Raw genomic sequence first — 18,166 nt, 5'->3', positions numbered from 1 at the left:
GGATAGGTATTTTTAAATTATTGGAAAAATAATGAAAGGGCTCGATCACTTTGTATGATATATTCACAGTAATATTATTTTATAAAACAATAAATAAATACATTGTAAAAATGCGAAGCCTTTTACACTTTATTTTTTAAAAAGCCGCCATAGTAAATTAAATAGGAGCTCCTATTATAGACTTGTTAAGTAAATATAAATATAACATGTAGTTATGATTTTAGTGAAATATAACAGATTTCTAAAAATCTCTACACCTACAATTTTGACACTAAAGCAGTAAAATAATGATTAGTTTAAATTCCGGTAAGTGAGAGTAGAAATCCTATTGAGGGCATGTGGCATTAGCATGCCAGAGCTTCAACAGGCTACACATGATGCAAACATCCATAAAGTTCTATTGATTTGATCGCTTAAGTAAGTACCTACTGTACTTTTGTTAATTCACATCAAATTCAGTACTATATATGATAAAACATACAATTACCTACAAAAATGATAATTATACTATAGCAAAAATACTAATTTTAAGGCCTCTACAGTATATTCGAATACTTATTTATAGACCCGTGTTTATTATGTTGATACAAGACATACGACATACTTATTATCAATATACTTACCTATCTAAAATCAATAAAAGATGACTTGTCCTAAAATTAAATCGGGGGCTCACTTAAAACTAAACAAAATAATATAAAAATATGGCACTTAGCTCTCATTGTTAGGCTAGGTTCACACAGCGTATAATACCGTTTGAACGTTCCATACAAATTTTGCTGTCACTACGGTATTCGATAAAATCCCTTATACGGTATACGGGAAAAATGAACTCCGTGTGAACCTAGCCTTAGTGGACAAGATGATTTAGATGATACTTCTAGAGCATTTTTTTACTGTGTAACACCTAGGTACTTAAATAATTACTTAATATTCGAGAGAAGTAATATTAAAATTTTACAAAGTTATAGACGTTTGACAAAAAGATCTCATAATGGGGTTGGCAACTGTCAAAGGTTTGCATAGATGGCGCCATCATAGCTTGCCCCTTTTTCTATGAGATTTGGCTTAAAGGGCTGGCATCCAGGGTATTAAAAAAACAAAAATTTGACACAATTCTAGGGATTGACAGGGCAAGCTATGATGGCGCCATCTGCTTAAAACTTCCACCGGCAACCCCATTAGCTAATTAGCTAGGTACACTACGATTTGCTTGATGTATAAAATAGGTATATACCTACTCACTATATTTTTAATGTTTGTAAATAATGCATCTTTACAGCCCATGTATGTTTTTCGTTCCTTGATTGAAGTCGTTGTTTGTAGCCCATTTACCGGTGACTGTTTACCGATCTGTCTATGGTTCAGTACCTCTCGCGTCGAATGATGGACATAATGGTCCCTTATGACAATTCCTTCAAACCTCGTTTGGTTGGTTTAATTTAAATTTAAAGAAATATTTGTACCTTATTTTTATAAACTTAAAATGCTCCATTACTAAATATTTGAATATGCTAAACTTTAAAAAATATCTACAAGTATTTTGTTAACAGCTAACTACTCCATATAAAAATGAACTGTCATAGGGGTCATTTATTATTCGACGCGAATTAGCGACCTGGAAACTCTGCCTGCAGTTTTAGGCCGGAAAGACACGTTAAGTTTTAATTTCATAAAAAGTAGGGTCGAAAATACGTTATTTGTTTAAACAGCCCATAGTTTATAAAAAATGATATTGGTTACAGACACAATAGTAATTCATCATCATCATCTCAGTCATAAGACATCCCCCAAGTAGCACAGATAGCTCTATAACTACTCACTTTTAGTTCTATCTAACGCTCTGTGCGTATTAAGATACTTATAAGAGCACACTCGTGGTCCTACAGCTGTAAAATAGATCTCAGTGATATTTATATAGCTTAGGGCTGATTAAAAGCTGCATTACGGCTCTGAAAACTACCATTAATACGCAAAGAGTGATATAAAGGTATATTTGCTACGACCCTATACAGCTTTAAGGGTTATCAAATGCTTTAACCGTTATAAGGTCTGTCTAGTGGATAAAATTACGCCATGTGCTGTATAAGGAGGTAATTGTGGACTTTTATTACGTTGACTTATTAAGGGAGCACAAGTGAACTATTATGAAGCTAATAGACGTATAATGGAACACATGTGGCACATAATACAGCTTGTCGCTTAACATGTTTACCGTTAAGCAGCTTTTATTACACTGACTTTTAAGGGAGCACGAGTGAACTAATATGAAGCCAATAGACGTATAATGGAACACATGTGGCGTATAATACAGCGTATCGCTGAACATGTTTACCGCTAAGCAGCTTTTATTACGCGGACTTTTAAGGGAGCACGAGTGAACTAATATGAAGCCAATAGACGTATAAATGGAACACATGGGGCGCATAATACAGCTTATAGCTGAACATGTTTACCGCTAAGCAGCTTTTATTTCGCTGACTTATTATAAGGGAGAACGAGTGAACTATTATGAAACCAATAGATGTATAATCGAACACATGTGGCGCATAATACGGCTTAGCGCTGAACATGTTTATCGCTAAGCAGCCTATACTACCATTGGGACTGTCTGCATAGCGGCTGTTTAAACGTTCACAAGATGCCTTATAACTGTTTAGAGGTTCACTAGTGTATCGAAATAACGACTTGGACTTTATAGTGGTTCACTTAAGTATCTTTATCAGATATATAACAGTCGTATGCTGAATATAAGAATTTTAACGGTTCACGTTGCTTTTTAACATTGACCGCCATTTTATTGTATATATACCTACAAAATTGAAATTGTATTTCCAACTTTTAAGGGTAACAATAAGGTTTTGTGCCTGAGTTCTTAACCTAAATCATTAGTTTAGTACTTCCTATAACGTATTATTAACTTTTTATCTCATAATTCTGTCCAAACCACTGGAATAGTTTTTACACATAGCTTATTTATATCACTAATTTAAATAAATACTGATTATTTTCGTGGCGCACTGAAATTTTCTTAGATAATGTATATATATAATGTCAATAAACTTGCATTCCCAAACATCTTTCTCGCATTAATATATAAAAGATCATGTACAAACATTTAACTAAACACTTTAACAAAATGACTTATGGTGTCGTTGCGCTTAACGTTTTTGCTTCAATATAAATATGTTCACCTCTGCGTTCGTCGTCACTATACGAAATATAATAGCTGATTTTTAAGGCAGAGGTGTAAAAGTATGTTATTAATTATCTTTTATTCAGCCCAACGTCAATCTTTCCCGGTATTAGGGCGCACATGTGACATATTAGCTGAATAAAGGGTAACTGGTGATCTCTTACCCAGTCAATATACACCTCTTATAACTCCTGTTACCCCTTATAATTCCGTTAAATTGCCGCTACAACGCTCTTAAGTAGCTATGTGAACTTAAGGCTGCTTAATTTGTGCCCATTTAAGAGTTATAAAAGCTGAAAAGACGCTTATACAGCTCTTATGCAGCTTTTATATTCCAGCTTCAAGCGTATTCGTACTTCATTATGCGGCTGCTATACAGCTAATCTGTGCTACTTGGGCCACTGCTGAACATAGACCTCCCCTTAATAGTAATTAGCCTTAAGATTTTTTGGTCGATATAATACCTACAGTATAACACACCTACAGACTGCGTATTGGCTCCAAGAAATTATGAATTGATATTGATATGAATAAAATTATGATCTCGGGAATTCTAATTTTACACACTAGAATAGGCGCGCAATAGTAATTGCCATAAGTTAGGGATAGTTGCGGAAGAATAAGGACTTTAACCGCATTCCACTTCATTTGATCCACTACGCTTTATTCTCTTGTGTATTCGAGTGATAGAGAGACAAATATCTTTTCTAGTCTTCTCATACATATTTCTAATAATTAAGTGCCTAAAGCTCAACAGGCAGAGGGAACGGTATTAATAGAAAGTAGCGGTGCTACCAGTTGAATTTTCTCTGGGCTCTTCTCGAAAAGTGCAAAATTTTGTTGCATTAACGGCGAAGGCGGATCTAAGTCTTCAGGTTTGAGTTGCACAGATGCTTGACGCGGTGGCGGCATGAATCGGCGCAGCTTGTGCCAAAATTTAGGGTCATCCCATTCTAAGTAAGTGTGGCTTTCTAAATAAATTTGTAAATCCAATGGCAACTTTTTCGGTTTCTGTAATCCGCAGTTAACGATCAGCACCCGCTTTGTACGAGTCTTTAAAGCATGACGGTGCGCAATGCGAAACTCCACCGGAGTCCATTCAGATTCAGCAAAGTTATCCGTCACAAGTAGAAGTGTACGACGGGCTTTTAGCACCGACTTCGTAATCTGCTCTAACACAGCGTCACCTGGCTGCCAATCAGTTTGATGTTCTATTGTAGAATACCCGAGTTTTTCTAACCCATTTTTAAGTTCCTTAAGTTGATCTAAGTCGACATAGGAATATGAAAGGAACGCATCATCTGTTTTTTCCGGATCGTGGGTATCATCACACTCCCTAAGAATCCAGTTAGCGAACAGATCGTGTCTAAACATAAATTGCTTAACACGTGGCCACAAAAGGTAAACTGTTAGACATACGACCGCTATCAGTAGTAATGGGAAGACAATGCCGAACACTATCGGTAGTGGACTAGGACACAGATCACGTTCGGTTTTCCCTGAAGCTAAACTCATGTCGACACATTGTGTTAAATTCCAATCTCCGCCTCCCTGTGAACACGATCAATGTAGGTATTAGAAACTTAGGCAGACTCTATTTGGCTATAAAGCTGTGATATTATTAAATACAAATAATAAGGGGAAAACAACTAGTTGCCGACTTGATTCCACATGCTTTTTTTTCATACTGTTACATAAATACCATGTTTTATTCTTTCAAAAAGGACCATCCATACTTCGAGCTTAGAACTCTAGTACAGTACCCGGCGATAAATATTACATCACGTTCTTTACAAAGAGAATATTGGAAACAACGAAATAGAAAGAGACAAGCCGAAACTCCGATGTGCAATATTTATCGCCGGGTATACCGGGTGTGGCCTGTAACATGAGCAAAAAATTAAACAGTAGGCTGTACTCCTCATACTGACCAACATTTGTTCAGCGACTTTTAAAAATAACTTGAGGTTTGATTTTTAATACACTTTAAAGTTTATTCTAAGACGCAATGTATTGCGAATTTTGTTATGTTTAAGGCGTGACAAGCAACGTCAATCACAATAATATGGCGTGGCGATGGCATCCATTGAAGATAATATTTATTTTGTATGAAAAATAGAGAGTCTAAATACTTCATAATTTTTAAAAGTTGTTGAACAAAAGTGTCACCGTTTGAGGAGTACAATCTGTGTTTTAATTCTTTGCTCGTGTTACAGGCCACACCGTGTATAGTGTGATTCAGTCCATTCCATCGATTTATGCTGATGAAGTCATATAAATAAATATCATTCATTTCAAATAACTATCAGACTTATATTAATGGTTAGTATGGACTTATTATAGCTATGTTAAAATCTACATTTCAGAAAGAAAAAATAATTAATTACTAGGGTAATGTTTCTGGAAGTACCTAAATAGTGGTTAAACATATATTATATATATATATATATATATACAATAAGTACTTCTAGAAACATGGAAATCATCACACTGCCTCAAATATGGGCAATCAAACCTCTCGGATATCGAACGCAGGATATAAGAGAATATAGAAGTCTATAATTACCACTAAGTTCAGATGACTGAAGGCAGGTACGTCATTGCATTCGCAGGCAAGACGGTTTCCGGAGAGATACAATGTGACATTTTCAATTTGAGCAAGGACCTTCGACGCGTTCAGTGAGATACGGGAGATGCTGTTGTTACGCACGTCTAGCACCTACAAATAGAAATAAAATCAACCATAATTATTAGATTTTTTTTTAATTATAGGCTTTTACTTACTGTTGTAAAAACTTGAGATTTTAATAAAAAATTGGATTGATTAGATTATTGTAATTTATAAATTAAACAAGTGACCAAAATGGGATAGTTTAACCGTAAAACACTGGCCAAAAACTTGTTAGTCAAAATCTTTAATACATTCGTCAATACGGATAATCTGATTTAATTGTCAAGTTCATTGGGTGGTGTTGGCCTGTTGTCACAAAAACGAAATTGAAGAACTCTGGCTTGCACATGGCGCATCCTGATTTAGTTTGACCTCAGACGCAAAAATGTTCGACGTTAGTAAATTACGACGAGTCTAAATATAGAGGTACTTATGCAGAGTTTTAATAGGAGGTCCTGCGTTGTAAATCTTTGCCAACAAATGATAGGTCTTTCCCAACAAAACGCAGGAGTTAGGTACTACATAAAATAAGTACATACAGATAAAAATATTTTTTTCTAACTCGGTCCAGCCGTGTTTGAGAAATCGAGGAACATTCAATGATCATGAGTCATGACGTATTTGATAACCTCCCCCTTTCTGACGTAGATTAAAAATGAATATACTAACTCGTAAGGTATCGGATACGTCTTTGTCGGCTAGCATGGTGATGTTGTTGTTAGGTGCGTGCAACTCCACAAGCGTGATGTTGGGCACGGCGGCCAGCATTCCGGGTGCCACGTGCAGTGCCAACGGGAAGTCCTTAGTCGCCAGTGGCCAGTGAGGATCTCGCGGCAGAGCGCCGGTGCAGAACATTACTGTTGCGTTGTCGCGTGGCCGATTTTTGCACGAACACTCTGCGGGTAAGTAGGTAGTACTATTATATAGAGTTTATTAAAAATAGGTAGCTAACGAAATTAAACTAGTGGCTCTGTGAGCTGTAGACCTCGCGAGCAGAGCTTGAAATAACATGGTGCTAAGAGCTTTAAATACACCGTGTTTTTTATTTCCGTTAATTTCAAGGGTGCATTCCTGAGCTTAAATCAAGTAACTTTCTCAAAGACACCGATGTTCTAATTAAGTCCATTTCGGAGATAATCCATAATTTATTTTTTTACTATAAGGCCTCTACAAGCGTGTACACTTGCCTTAGGGCCGGCTTACATATTGATTAGTGTTTAGAATGAGTTCATACATTTGCTACTAAACTTAAGTACTTACAATCTCGGTCGATTGATGTACGAAATGACATTGATATGTCACAGATTTCAATTGTTTGGTTGAGTTAAATGTAATGCCCGTGTTACAACAACGCTATATGCTACATTTAATTACTTTTTAAACAAAAAAAAAAACAAAAAAGAAAACAAAAAAAAATTTTTTTTTTGAAAATTAACTATGCCATTTAGTTCTTATAAACGTACTTAACTATACCCCGAAGTTAACGGAATTCAATAAAAACACGGTGTATAGTAAATTAAAGAAAAACAATACGAAATTTATGTGTAAAAAAATACAAAAAGTTATAATATCCCAGCATACAATTACTGGGGATCGAACCCAGACCCTCTGTGCAAACAGAAAAAGCGAACGTTTACAAACTGAGCCAAATAGTTCTTAGATGGGTTGACGAAATTTAGCTACTCCTTCTCAAATTAAAATTAGTTAAAATTAAATATCTAAATACCGCCTAAACCAGCGATAATTTTTTTCTGCATTTTTTGCTATTTACTCTGTAAACATGTTTCAAAAAGAAAAAAGTCTTATGATATCGATACGACTATTTGTTTAGGCGCCAGGTATCACGACTCCGCCATTTTTAAAAATTTCCAAAAACCGGATTGACAAAAAAATTTTATTTAGTCATAAAATTCGGTCACAAAATTTCACGAGAATCGGTTAAGAATTGCGACCTGTAGAGGAGAACATCCGGACATACGAAAGCAAAATGCCCGAGTCAAAACGTAGACCTTCGCTTCGCTTCGGTCAATAAAAAATGTGTTACGTAATTATAGCTATGAAACCGAATGTAAACTAATTACAATTAAAGTCCACGCCCGCTAATTTCTGGCTTTCTTGTAGTCATATTACTGTGTTACGTTTAGCATTCGTTAAGAGTGCAGCAAGCGATGAACTGGATAGAAAACAATAGTCGTACCTACTGCATGATGTAGGCTGTGTACAATGGCCTTTATACAACATTTTTATCGACTTCAAAGAGGAATGCAGTAACGTTAGTATAAAAGACAATATACAAGTATAGGTACACTATACCTACATACAGGCTGCTTAAGAAAATTAAAAAAGAATACTTTTTTATACAGTGTGTCTGTCGGCAACTTCACGGCCGTATAACAATACACTCATAGGTATATAGGTATGTTAATAGACACTGTATAGAAGAATATTAATTTGTCTGCCACGGCACGTATCTGGCATTCTTAGTGCGGTTTATATGTCTGTAGATATTAACGTCAGGTACCTTCCAGAGCGAGCTACACAGCTCACGCATGAGTCACTCTTAAACCACCAAAACGATCGATTACCTGGTAAGCATTCACCGGTGTAAGGACAGGAAATTTCGTCAGGAAGATATTGTAGTAGCTTGGTATGAAGGCGTGTTGGCTCCGGCGAACATTCGACGTCGTCTTTTAACTTTAGAAGCGGCGAACAGCTGCGCAGAACCTCGCGTAGCCAGTACGCATTGCAATCACACGGCAACCTATCAAGGTCAAGCTCGACCTGTACTCGCTGTAACATATCAGTAGGTACACAATCAGGGATGTTGCGGATGCAGATTTTTTGACATCCGCGGATGCGGATATTTAAAGCCTCACATCCACGGATGCGGATGCGGATGCGGATGTCAAGATTAGGTACTTAAAAAACGTCAAATATTACATTTTTAGCATTTTTTATTTAAAAAACACGAAACGTTTAGTGAGCAAGAATATAGGTGCGTTTTATTTAATAAATAGTAACAGGCCTATTCGGATTTCGAGATAATCACAAGATCTTGAGACGATTTAGAGATCAACTAGATCTACATTAGGTATCAACTAGATATGACTTGGATATCTAAGTCATAACTTGTCGAAATCGTTCAAGAGGACCTCCAGAATCGCGGAAACGTCAAATTTGACATATCTATCTTACAAATGTGTCGCTTAACTTCAAACTCGGGTAAATCCATTCGACCCTTTCAGCAAATATCTACCCTATTACCTTTTCTTAAGGCTACAAATATAATGACCACCAAAAAATACTTTGGTACCCTAAATAAAAAAATCATGCTTACCAAAAAAAATTACTGAACACCAAAAAAATAAGGCCTAAAAATACAAAAGTACCACCACTTTAATTACGACTGCACTTCAAATTGTATTCAAATACCAAATATATTGAATGATCACCAAAAATCATTAATGATCACCAAATCTTGAAGACCAAATTAATGCGATATTTTCACCTAAATAAACCACTATGATTACCAAAAAATTTATACATATTACCAAATAAAGTAAACTGATGCCAAAATTACTAGCCCCTCCCGCTCAACCCCCCGTAGCCCGCACCGCATACCTACCTAACCTAATCTACTTTTCTAGTAGCATTTCGTTATGCTACTAGAAAAGTAAGTTAAACTGCTATCAGTTAAGTGGGTTAGGTTAGGTTTGAACTGCGACCCTTACAGAAAAGAAATGCTACTAGAAAAGTGGGTTAGGTTAGGTTTGAACTGCGACCCATACAGAAACGAAATGCTACTAGAAAAGTGGGTTAGGTTAGGTTTGAACTGCGACCCTTGCAGAAAAGAAATGCTACTAGAAAAGTGGGTTAGGTTAGGTTTGAACTGCGACCCTTACAGAAACAAAATGCTACTAGAAAAGTGGGTTAGGTTAGGTTAGAACTGCGACTGTTACAGAAATAAAATGCTACTAGAAAAAGGTGACGAAGTGGATTAATTAATTTAATAGGATAACGATATATTAAATGATTGCACATTTTTAATTAAAATGTGGTTACAATTTTGTGATCATTTACTATTTTTGCGTTTACAATGATTATTTTGGAGCCATTTGCTTTAATAGGATAGCAAGATTTAAAAATTTGGTTATCATTTTACATTAAAATGGAGTTCTAATTTTGGTGGTCATTTACTATTTTTGGGTTTACAATGATTATTTTGGTGTCATTTTCTTTAATAGGATAGCAAGATGTAAAAATTTGGTTATCATTTCACATTAAAATGGGGATTGAAATTTGGTAATCATTGACTATTTTTGGGTTAATAATGATTATTTTGGTGTCATTTCCTTTAAAAGGATAGTAAAATGTAATAAAATTGGTAATCATTTCACATTAAAATGGTGTTATAATTTTGGTGATCATTCATGATTTTAGGGTGGTAAAATAGATTTTTTTGGTATTAAATTTTACTAAATCTGGTGATCAGTTAAATAGCAGCCTTTTCTTAATACCAAAATCGTATAATCTGACAGATGGATTTACCCGAGTTTGAAGTTAAGCGACTCAAATATCTTTAAATTATCCGTATCGTAACTTGTTGAAGTCTAGTAGAAATCTAATTCATTTTCCGAATCGAGCCGTAACTTGGCCGACTTCGGGGTCTAGACGATTTCGTTATATACGACGAAATTACCTAGCACTTACGCCACCGGCGCCGCCGCTAATACGTTCCTGTTACCGACTTGGTCGACATCCGCATCATGCGGATGCTCCGCATCAATTATATGCGGATGCGGATGCAGATGCGGATGTTCCGCGGATGCGGATGCGGATGCGAATATCCGCACACACATTAGAAAAAAAACCATTCCAAATTTCAAATCGATAGCTTCAGTAGGTAGTTCTCGAGATATTTAGCGATGTGACAGACGGAAGGACAGACGGAGAGAGCGGCACCATAAATTCATTTTGTACCCTTTTGGTACGGAACCCTAAAAACGAAATCATGAAATGTAATTACATTGATGTATCAATGGGGTTTGTTGACTGTTTGTGCTACTGATACTGGCGCCCCCCGCGCAGACTTTTGCGTAATATTCCTCACAATAGAGTTATTTTTCTTCAGTGTCATTTTGCAAATAAACTCTTTGTAATTTTTTCATTAGGTACTTACCGTAAAAGTATAAAACTTTGCCCTGTTACATAACTTTTAGCAAAAAGAATAGATAGTATCAAAAAGAATAGATAGTATAGAGGGGTCCTGTCATTGTAAATGTTGTAGTCACTGTAAATTTACTGCCATCTATCGACACACGACTAAAACTCAAAATGAAAACGTATAAAGTTATCAATAAATGTATATATATGGATAAATGATTTTATTATTTTTATATCATTTTGATCCATGTTCATTCACTGATATCTATGTGTTAAAATTGTTAAATATGAAACGGTGTCGTCACGCCATCTAGCCGAGGATAGGCTAAAGGTGTGTGCGCCATCTATTCGAGAATGACTTTTGCTTGAAATCCGAGGCACGTTTTTTCCTTAGACTTTATTCGTCTTATACGAAGTTACATATGTCTTTGATAGTATAGAGGGGTCCTGTCATTGTAAATTTTGTAGTCACAGTAAATTTACTGCCATCTATCAACACACGACTAAAACTCAAAACGAAAACGTATAGAGTTATCAAAAAATGTATATATATGGATAAATGATTTTATTATTTTTATATCATTTCGATCCATGTTCATTCACTGATATCTATGTGTTAAAATTGTTAAATATGAAACGGTGTCGTCGCGCCATCTAGCCGAGGATAGGCTAAAGGTGTGTGCGCCATCTATTCGAGAATGACTTTTACTTGAATTCCGAGGCACGTTTTTTCCTTAGACTTTATTCGTCTTATACGAAGTTACATATGTCTTTGCTTTTAGGTACCTACGCCTTTTTTGCCCTTTTACGATACTAATAATTTATCTCGTTAATAAGTTATTTTAGCAGACGTAGGGTAAACTCGTACCTAATTCACGCATCCGTATTTATAATTATGTAAGTACTTATATCTAAACGCGCTCTAAATAACACAACAGTTAGGTACATAGTACAGTCAGCATCAATAGAAGCATATGAAACGCGCTAACAGTACTATCTGCCACACTGGGAGTAAGTACTTTTCTAAATAGACACATATTAATCTCTATAGTTTGCGTATCTAATATGTATAGGTATCTCTTTTTGTTAAATTGTTAGAGAATGACGCATAGTCTGACAAATACATAAGTCAAAATGACAGATAAAGACAAACGATTATTAGCTTATTGGGGTTTGTAGATCCAAGGGGGAGGCCTATGTTTAGCAGTGGACGTCTTATGGCTGAGATGATGATGATGATGGGGTTTGTAGTACGTTTATGGATAAGGGGATGAGCCGCTACTCCGCTATGAGGTTCTACCTTAAACTAAAGAGGCCCACTGATTAACAGTCCGCCGGACGGTATCGGCCTGTCAGTTGTTCGGAACTGTCAAAATTTTGTTCTAACTGACAGGCCGATACCGTCCGGCGGACTGTTAATCAGTGGGCCCCTTAACAATAATCCTTAATTTTAAACCACTACTTACCGTTATAACTCTGGAATCGTCAGGAATTTGTGACTTCGCTTGTTGTTGACATTGTTGGTGATCACTGCGCGAAACATCAATTTTTTGCAAATTATTCTTTTTCAGGTTGAGTCGTACAGTACCGCGTTCAGTTCTCGTCATCTCCAAGTCGCTGTACTGTGTAAGAGAGTATAAGTAGTATAACGTTAAGCTATAGTTAAGAATACACACATTTAGGGAATTAGACTACATTTTGTTGATGTAATTCATTTATAAAAAGCGGAAAATAAGAAACGTCACCCCTTCCGTCTCCCTTTCCTTAAAAATTTGTGGTATTGTCGTTGTCGCATTGCTCTCTACAGACTATATTAGACCGTGAACGTTCATACGTCCGTCCATTCAATTAAAGGAAATTGACAGTGACATTTCCAAATTCTCTCTACTGTAACGTTACACCAGCAATTCTACTGCAGCATTGTTGCAGCAGTAATACTGCTGTAGTCGCCATCTGAATGTTACTCTTAAGGGGCCCACAGATTACCAGTTCGCTGGACGATATCAGCCTCTCAGTGTTGTTGTTCGGAACTGTCACCTTTTGCGTTTAACTGACAGGCTGATATCGTCCGGCAAACTGGTAATCTGTGGGCCTCTTTAGGATACAACTGGAAAGGCACAACAATAAAGGGGACGTTTCATTTCGTCAATATTTCATTGATCAAAAAAGTATTTAACAATCAAAATTCTACTTTAATATTTTTAATGTTACTAACCGTGATTTCAGTAATATTGTTGTTACTAAGGTCAATGTCCATAAGTGAATCATTTTTGATCCAATCAGAGCAGATGCGGGTTGCGCCAGTGTTCCTTAGCTCAAGCCGGCGCAGCGACGTGGGCAACTCTGAATTTACTGTAATAAACAAATAAACTATTGTTAAAAATGCGTTTTCATTAAAGTAAACGAGTTTTCCGTAACACTTTGGTGAAAACGCGTTTTCCCTAGCAAAAACTTGTTAAAACTAGTTTTAACTAATAATTCTCAGTTTTCTTAAACGCATATTATAAGAAATATTGTACACTTCACTGAAATATTCATCAAAGAGTTTCGATTTTTTTTACATGTATACCGTAAAATGGGGTGAGTAGGTGCAAAACTGACATGCAAACCTCGATAACATTTTATTTTTACATATGCAAACTGAATGGTGTATAATAGTGTATATAATAAGTGTTCCGGACGTTTGTATTTTAGTTTTAATTTTATTTTGGGTAGTTTAATTTCATAACTTTGATACAAAGGTGATTTTGGAAGATTGTTGGATCGATTTTTTTTTATTATGAGTATTACTATAGCTCCATTTTAAATTGGAATACATTATTTTTGTAGCAGTAGCCTTAAAATCCCATCTCACCCCCCTTTCATTCCTTCTCTCCCCATTCATAACCCAACTCTCCCCGCGAACCCTACTCACCCCATTTTACGGTACCTACATACTTCAACAAGATTATGCCCGCAAAAATACACCCTACATTCGACAACTCGATGAAAATTCCAGAGTGAAATTAAACACAATTGTGTTAATATACCTAACCAATATTCTGCTAAGAAATAGTAGTGTTACTATATATTTACTCTAAAAATGTAAAGATACTTTTAGAGGCAAAGTTGGCTAGTAACAGAATTTGTCAAAAAAAAAGTAAGTATATACAACCCAACAACAAATCACTTTGGAAAACATTGCTAGGTTTCATACGGCTAGGTACAAAAACATTGCCCACTCATCTTGTACAGAAGTTTATGTAGGTGCATAGTTAACCTAAGATTTTTGAAGGGAAGGGAACGCTAGGATTATGCTTCGTTTTAAAGTGATCCTAGTTTCAACGTCTTAGGTGCTGTAATTCCATACAAAATTATTGTGAGCAATGCTAGCAAAAAACTTGAGATAACTTTACCCGTCAACGTCATCAAAACATTGCATTTTATTATTATTTTTATTCTTATTGAAAATTAAATAATGCGATCACAATGTGTGTAAAGAAATGAATTCACTGGTTTTTTTAGGAAATCTAGTTTTTTCCGAAATAAGCAAGCAAATTTTGGCTAGTTTGATGGTCGGAGCCAGTGGATCTTATAAAATAATGCAATCTACATGACTGATATATATAATTTTCATTGAGTGCAAATCTTACGTGGAACTTTAACGATACTGGCATCTCCACACAGCGATCCCAAAGAGTTATTGTTAGCCTTCAAGGTCACCAGCTTCCCCAACTGCTTCACTGAATTCAAGACCGTCGCTTGGTTTAGCTTGTTGTACGACAAGTCAAGCTCTTGCAAGCTGTCCTTTAACGGAGTGAACAGTCCTCTGAAACATTTTATGATTAGACTGTGCCAGCTGTGCCTCTTTCTTTTAATTTAAATACAAAGAAACATGAGCTAGACTTACAATGGTAAATATGTGATTTGGTTGTAGGCGAGCGTAAGTTTAGTTAGACGTGCACCCTTAAACATGGATTTTGGTAGAGTTGTCAATAGACAGGATTGCAACGTAAGATATTTTAGAGTAGAGTTTTTAAGCCAACTAGTAAGTTTATCTGATTCCAAAGGCATGTAATGTAGACTCATGCTAACCAGGTTAGTCAGCGAGGATAGTTGCGGCAATGTAAATATTTCGCCTGGATACTCTGCTACAATGGCTGAGGAGTCTGATAGAAGTAGAGATTGCAGTGAGTTTAGGCGTTCGAGCCAATGTCGTGCATTGTTTTTGTCGTTCTGAAGCACACGCTCTGCAGCAAGCAACCTCCCATTTATAATGTTTAAGATCTCAAGCGAGGTCGGTAGTCGGTTAAATGCTTCAGGCTCCGGAACAACATCAGTAAGTTTCAGTATCCGAAGTCCTGGTACCTCATCGAGGAAGTCAAAAGAAGGGCGCGGCGGTTTTAAAGAATGTACAGCACTAATCTCGAGGTTGGTTATTTGCAGACCCCTCAAGTGGTAGACCTCCAGCTTAGAATCTGCTGGCAACCTCAGCCTCAGTGTCTTCGTCACAGTGACATTAAATGCTTTCAGAGCAGCGTAGTATGTATCTTGAGGAATTAGGCACTGGTTGAATACTGCGACATCTACTGTCATTGGCCATGAGAAAGCAGGCATTTCGGGGTCATCCAATAACATCGAGGAATATTTGCTATCGCTGTTGCACCGCAGCTTAAAATAACTTCCATCCAGAAAGTCTACGATTAGCTCATGACCTGAAATGGATAACATAAGGTATATTTGACATTGAAGATTACAGTAAACCCAGGTAATCTACACATAACATAAAACAGTAAGATTTAAGAAAAAATAAAGTGTCAAAATATGCCTATTGGAAGATATTTAAAGGAAACTACTTAATGTGGGGGATATCAGGTCAGGAACGTTACGTAATTAAACTTGCGTGATTAATTATTAAGAATTTTGTGTGCCCATTTATCTGTGAATATGATGAAGTTTAGTACTTTTGAATAGCCTACAATACTTTTTATATCGATTATTTCCAGTTTTCTCGTTATGTGTAGGTATTTTTTTTAAACTGTTGATATAAAACATAGTTTTTTTTTACTTAGAGTAAAACATGGACTAAGAAAATATTGTTTGATTAGATTAGGTTTGGTTGAGCCGTTTTTGTATTTTCGCAAACAAACTCAATTTTTAAATTAAAGAACGTAAGTATCGCGAAGATACGCCTTTTTGTACAGCTTTCTGTTAGTTACTAATGTCACAATTGTTTCGTATAGTAAGTAGGTGCGAAACTCTCCAATGCGTTCTGCTGCAAGCACTTGACCGGTTAGGGATCTTGTTAGGGATCCATAGCCGAAATGGTAAAAACGGAACTCTTAAGTATAGTTTTTTTCCTTCGTATTAAAAAAGATGCAAAATGTGCCACGAAGGCGCAAGTGCCGGCCGTTTGCTTATATGGGTTTTTTGTATAATATGCAATTGCAAGGCACAGAACCCTCCACTATGCGTTGTAAGACACGCACTTGGCTGGTTTTTTGTCTCGGTGGCAACCAGAACAATAAACTCTAAAAATTTCAATTATCTTGTAGTCTGATAGACTGACCGACGTACCTAGGCAAACTGTTAAAGCCTATAAATATGATTCATTTATTTCGGATTCTGCACCTAAAAGTAATTAATGTATGTACCTACATAATTATATCTAGTAAGGTGGTGGTACTGGTGCTCAACGCGGTCCCAGTACATGTCATCTTGAAACTTAAGACATTGTCAATAGAGGTGACAGCAGGGTGTCATCTATTGGGCATTAGCATGTCGAGCACTAGTACCACCACCTTACATAAAGACCGTATCGTTAAGTATGGGGACAACTTTACTTAGCCGTTTTTTTGGTATTATATTTTTATTTCAAAATTACACATGTGTTTAATTAGTGCTTTAATAAGGTACACATTTCGTCCTGGGAGCTCGACGCGCGACGTAAAGCATATAGTTTGGACGAAATTTACCTAATTCTCTCGAGTAACAATAACGACTGTTGACAAATACTACAAGACAAATTTGCGGTTTGCGAACAAGACAAAAAATAATACACATGCCAACAGTTAGACCAGAGGGGCTACCGCGAAAACCGAAATTCGCAAATTGCGGGGATCTTACTCTTTTACTCCAATGAAGGCGTAATTAGAGTGACAGAGAAAAATGCCCGCAATTGACGATTTTCGGTATTGGCGGTAGCCCTACAGGTTTTATCTGTACTTGTTTTGTCTTTACTTGTACAAAAGTTCACTTAAGATTATAGTCGGTTTGAATAAAAAAAAAAATAAGCTGTTCCTTACCATTCACTTTATACACGTTTTCGTTTTGGAAATGATACTTTTCAGTACATCGTACGGAGGACGGGCGGCAGACAGGGTACTGAAGATGAGTGTCCCGAGGCACCCGAGGTATTAGTCCGGCTCTAACACTCGCCAGGAGAGCTAACAATCCCAGTATGTACCACATCGCGATGCTCACAAATCCCACAACACATACATTTATAGCACTGTTATCACTACCTACTTTGATACTTTAGGATATTTACAAAAACGACTCATATTCGTCGCTTCACTCTATTAACAAAGTGATTCGCTGTAAAAACAAACAACCGTTCTCTTCGTTTTATGTCTTCTTTTTCCTTGAGCAATATGTTGTTGGATTTCCCCGACTTCTTGAAATTGATGTGGGCGGAGTGAATTGAGCTAACTGCGACCGATCCGAACGCACTGGCATGGCGTGAGTGACTACACTAATGTAGACAGAATGTGGTGTCCGATAGCCCGGCCTGGACTGGACTAACTTCAGAGTTAATAGATGTAGTGTAGGTATTCAGTATATGTAGATTTATTGTCATATTATTATGATAATAATCACACATATGCGGCGCGTCGCATTGGCATACACTGATAACGTTTTAAATTGCAAATTAAATTTACAAAAACATTTTAACTTAATTTGGATAATACGTTTTGGTTGTAAATAGTTCAGTTTTCTTGGAATCAAAAACATTTTGGTATAAATAATGGACTCTACAAGTAGGGACTTTTTTATTGGAAATTTTCTCTTTTTTAATAATATTCTATTAAGATTTCTTAAATATTAATGCTTTTTGAGATAGTGGGGAAGAAAGAAATATCTTCTTTTTTCTGCCT

The 18,166-nt window shown here is 36.3% G+C and overlaps 1 protein-coding gene across 1 annotated transcript; it reads right to left on the bottom strand.

Moving 5' to 3' along the window:
* Window positions 1-3,664: 3,664 nt before the first annotated feature.
* On the bottom strand, window positions 3,665-17,727 carry LOC134804723 (protein toll-like). The gene is made up of 9 exons (XM_063777904.1): window positions 17,315-17,727; window positions 14,920-15,724; window positions 14,663-14,838; window positions 13,246-13,382; window positions 12,497-12,652; window positions 8,453-8,657; window positions 6,537-6,763; window positions 5,763-5,915; window positions 3,665-4,747 (listed from the first exon to the last, which is right to left on the bottom strand). The coding sequence occupies exons 1-9, from the start codon at window positions 17,478-17,480 to the stop codon at window positions 3,947-3,949; spliced, it is 2,826 nt and encodes a 941-aa protein (XP_063633974.1). The 5' UTR covers window positions 17,481-17,727; the 3' UTR covers window positions 3,665-3,946.
* Window positions 17,728-18,166: the final 439 nt, after the last annotated feature.

This window comes from Cydia splendana, chromosome 2 (genome assembly GCF_910591565.1).
Source record: "Cydia splendana chromosome 2, ilCydSple1.2, whole genome shotgun sequence".
NCBI lineage: Eukaryota > Metazoa > Arthropoda > Insecta > Lepidoptera > Tortricidae > Cydia > Cydia splendana.
This window is presented reverse-complemented; position numbering and strand designations above follow the sequence as displayed.

Excerpts from the sequence above, each read along its gene's own strand:
- LOC134804723 (XM_063777904.1), bottom strand. The coding sequence starts at position 17,480 with ATGTGGTACATACTGGGATTGTTAGCTCTCCTGGCGAGTGTTAGAGCC. Across the intron at positions 8,658-12,496 it reads ACGATTCCAGAGTTATAACG|CGAGTACAGGTCGAGCTTGA; the intron begins GTAAGTAGTGGT and ends GATATGTTACAG. Across the intron at positions 5,916-6,536 it reads ACGTATCCGATACCTTACGA|GTGCTAGACGTGCGTAACAA; the intron begins GTTAGTATATTC and ends TTCTATTTGTAG.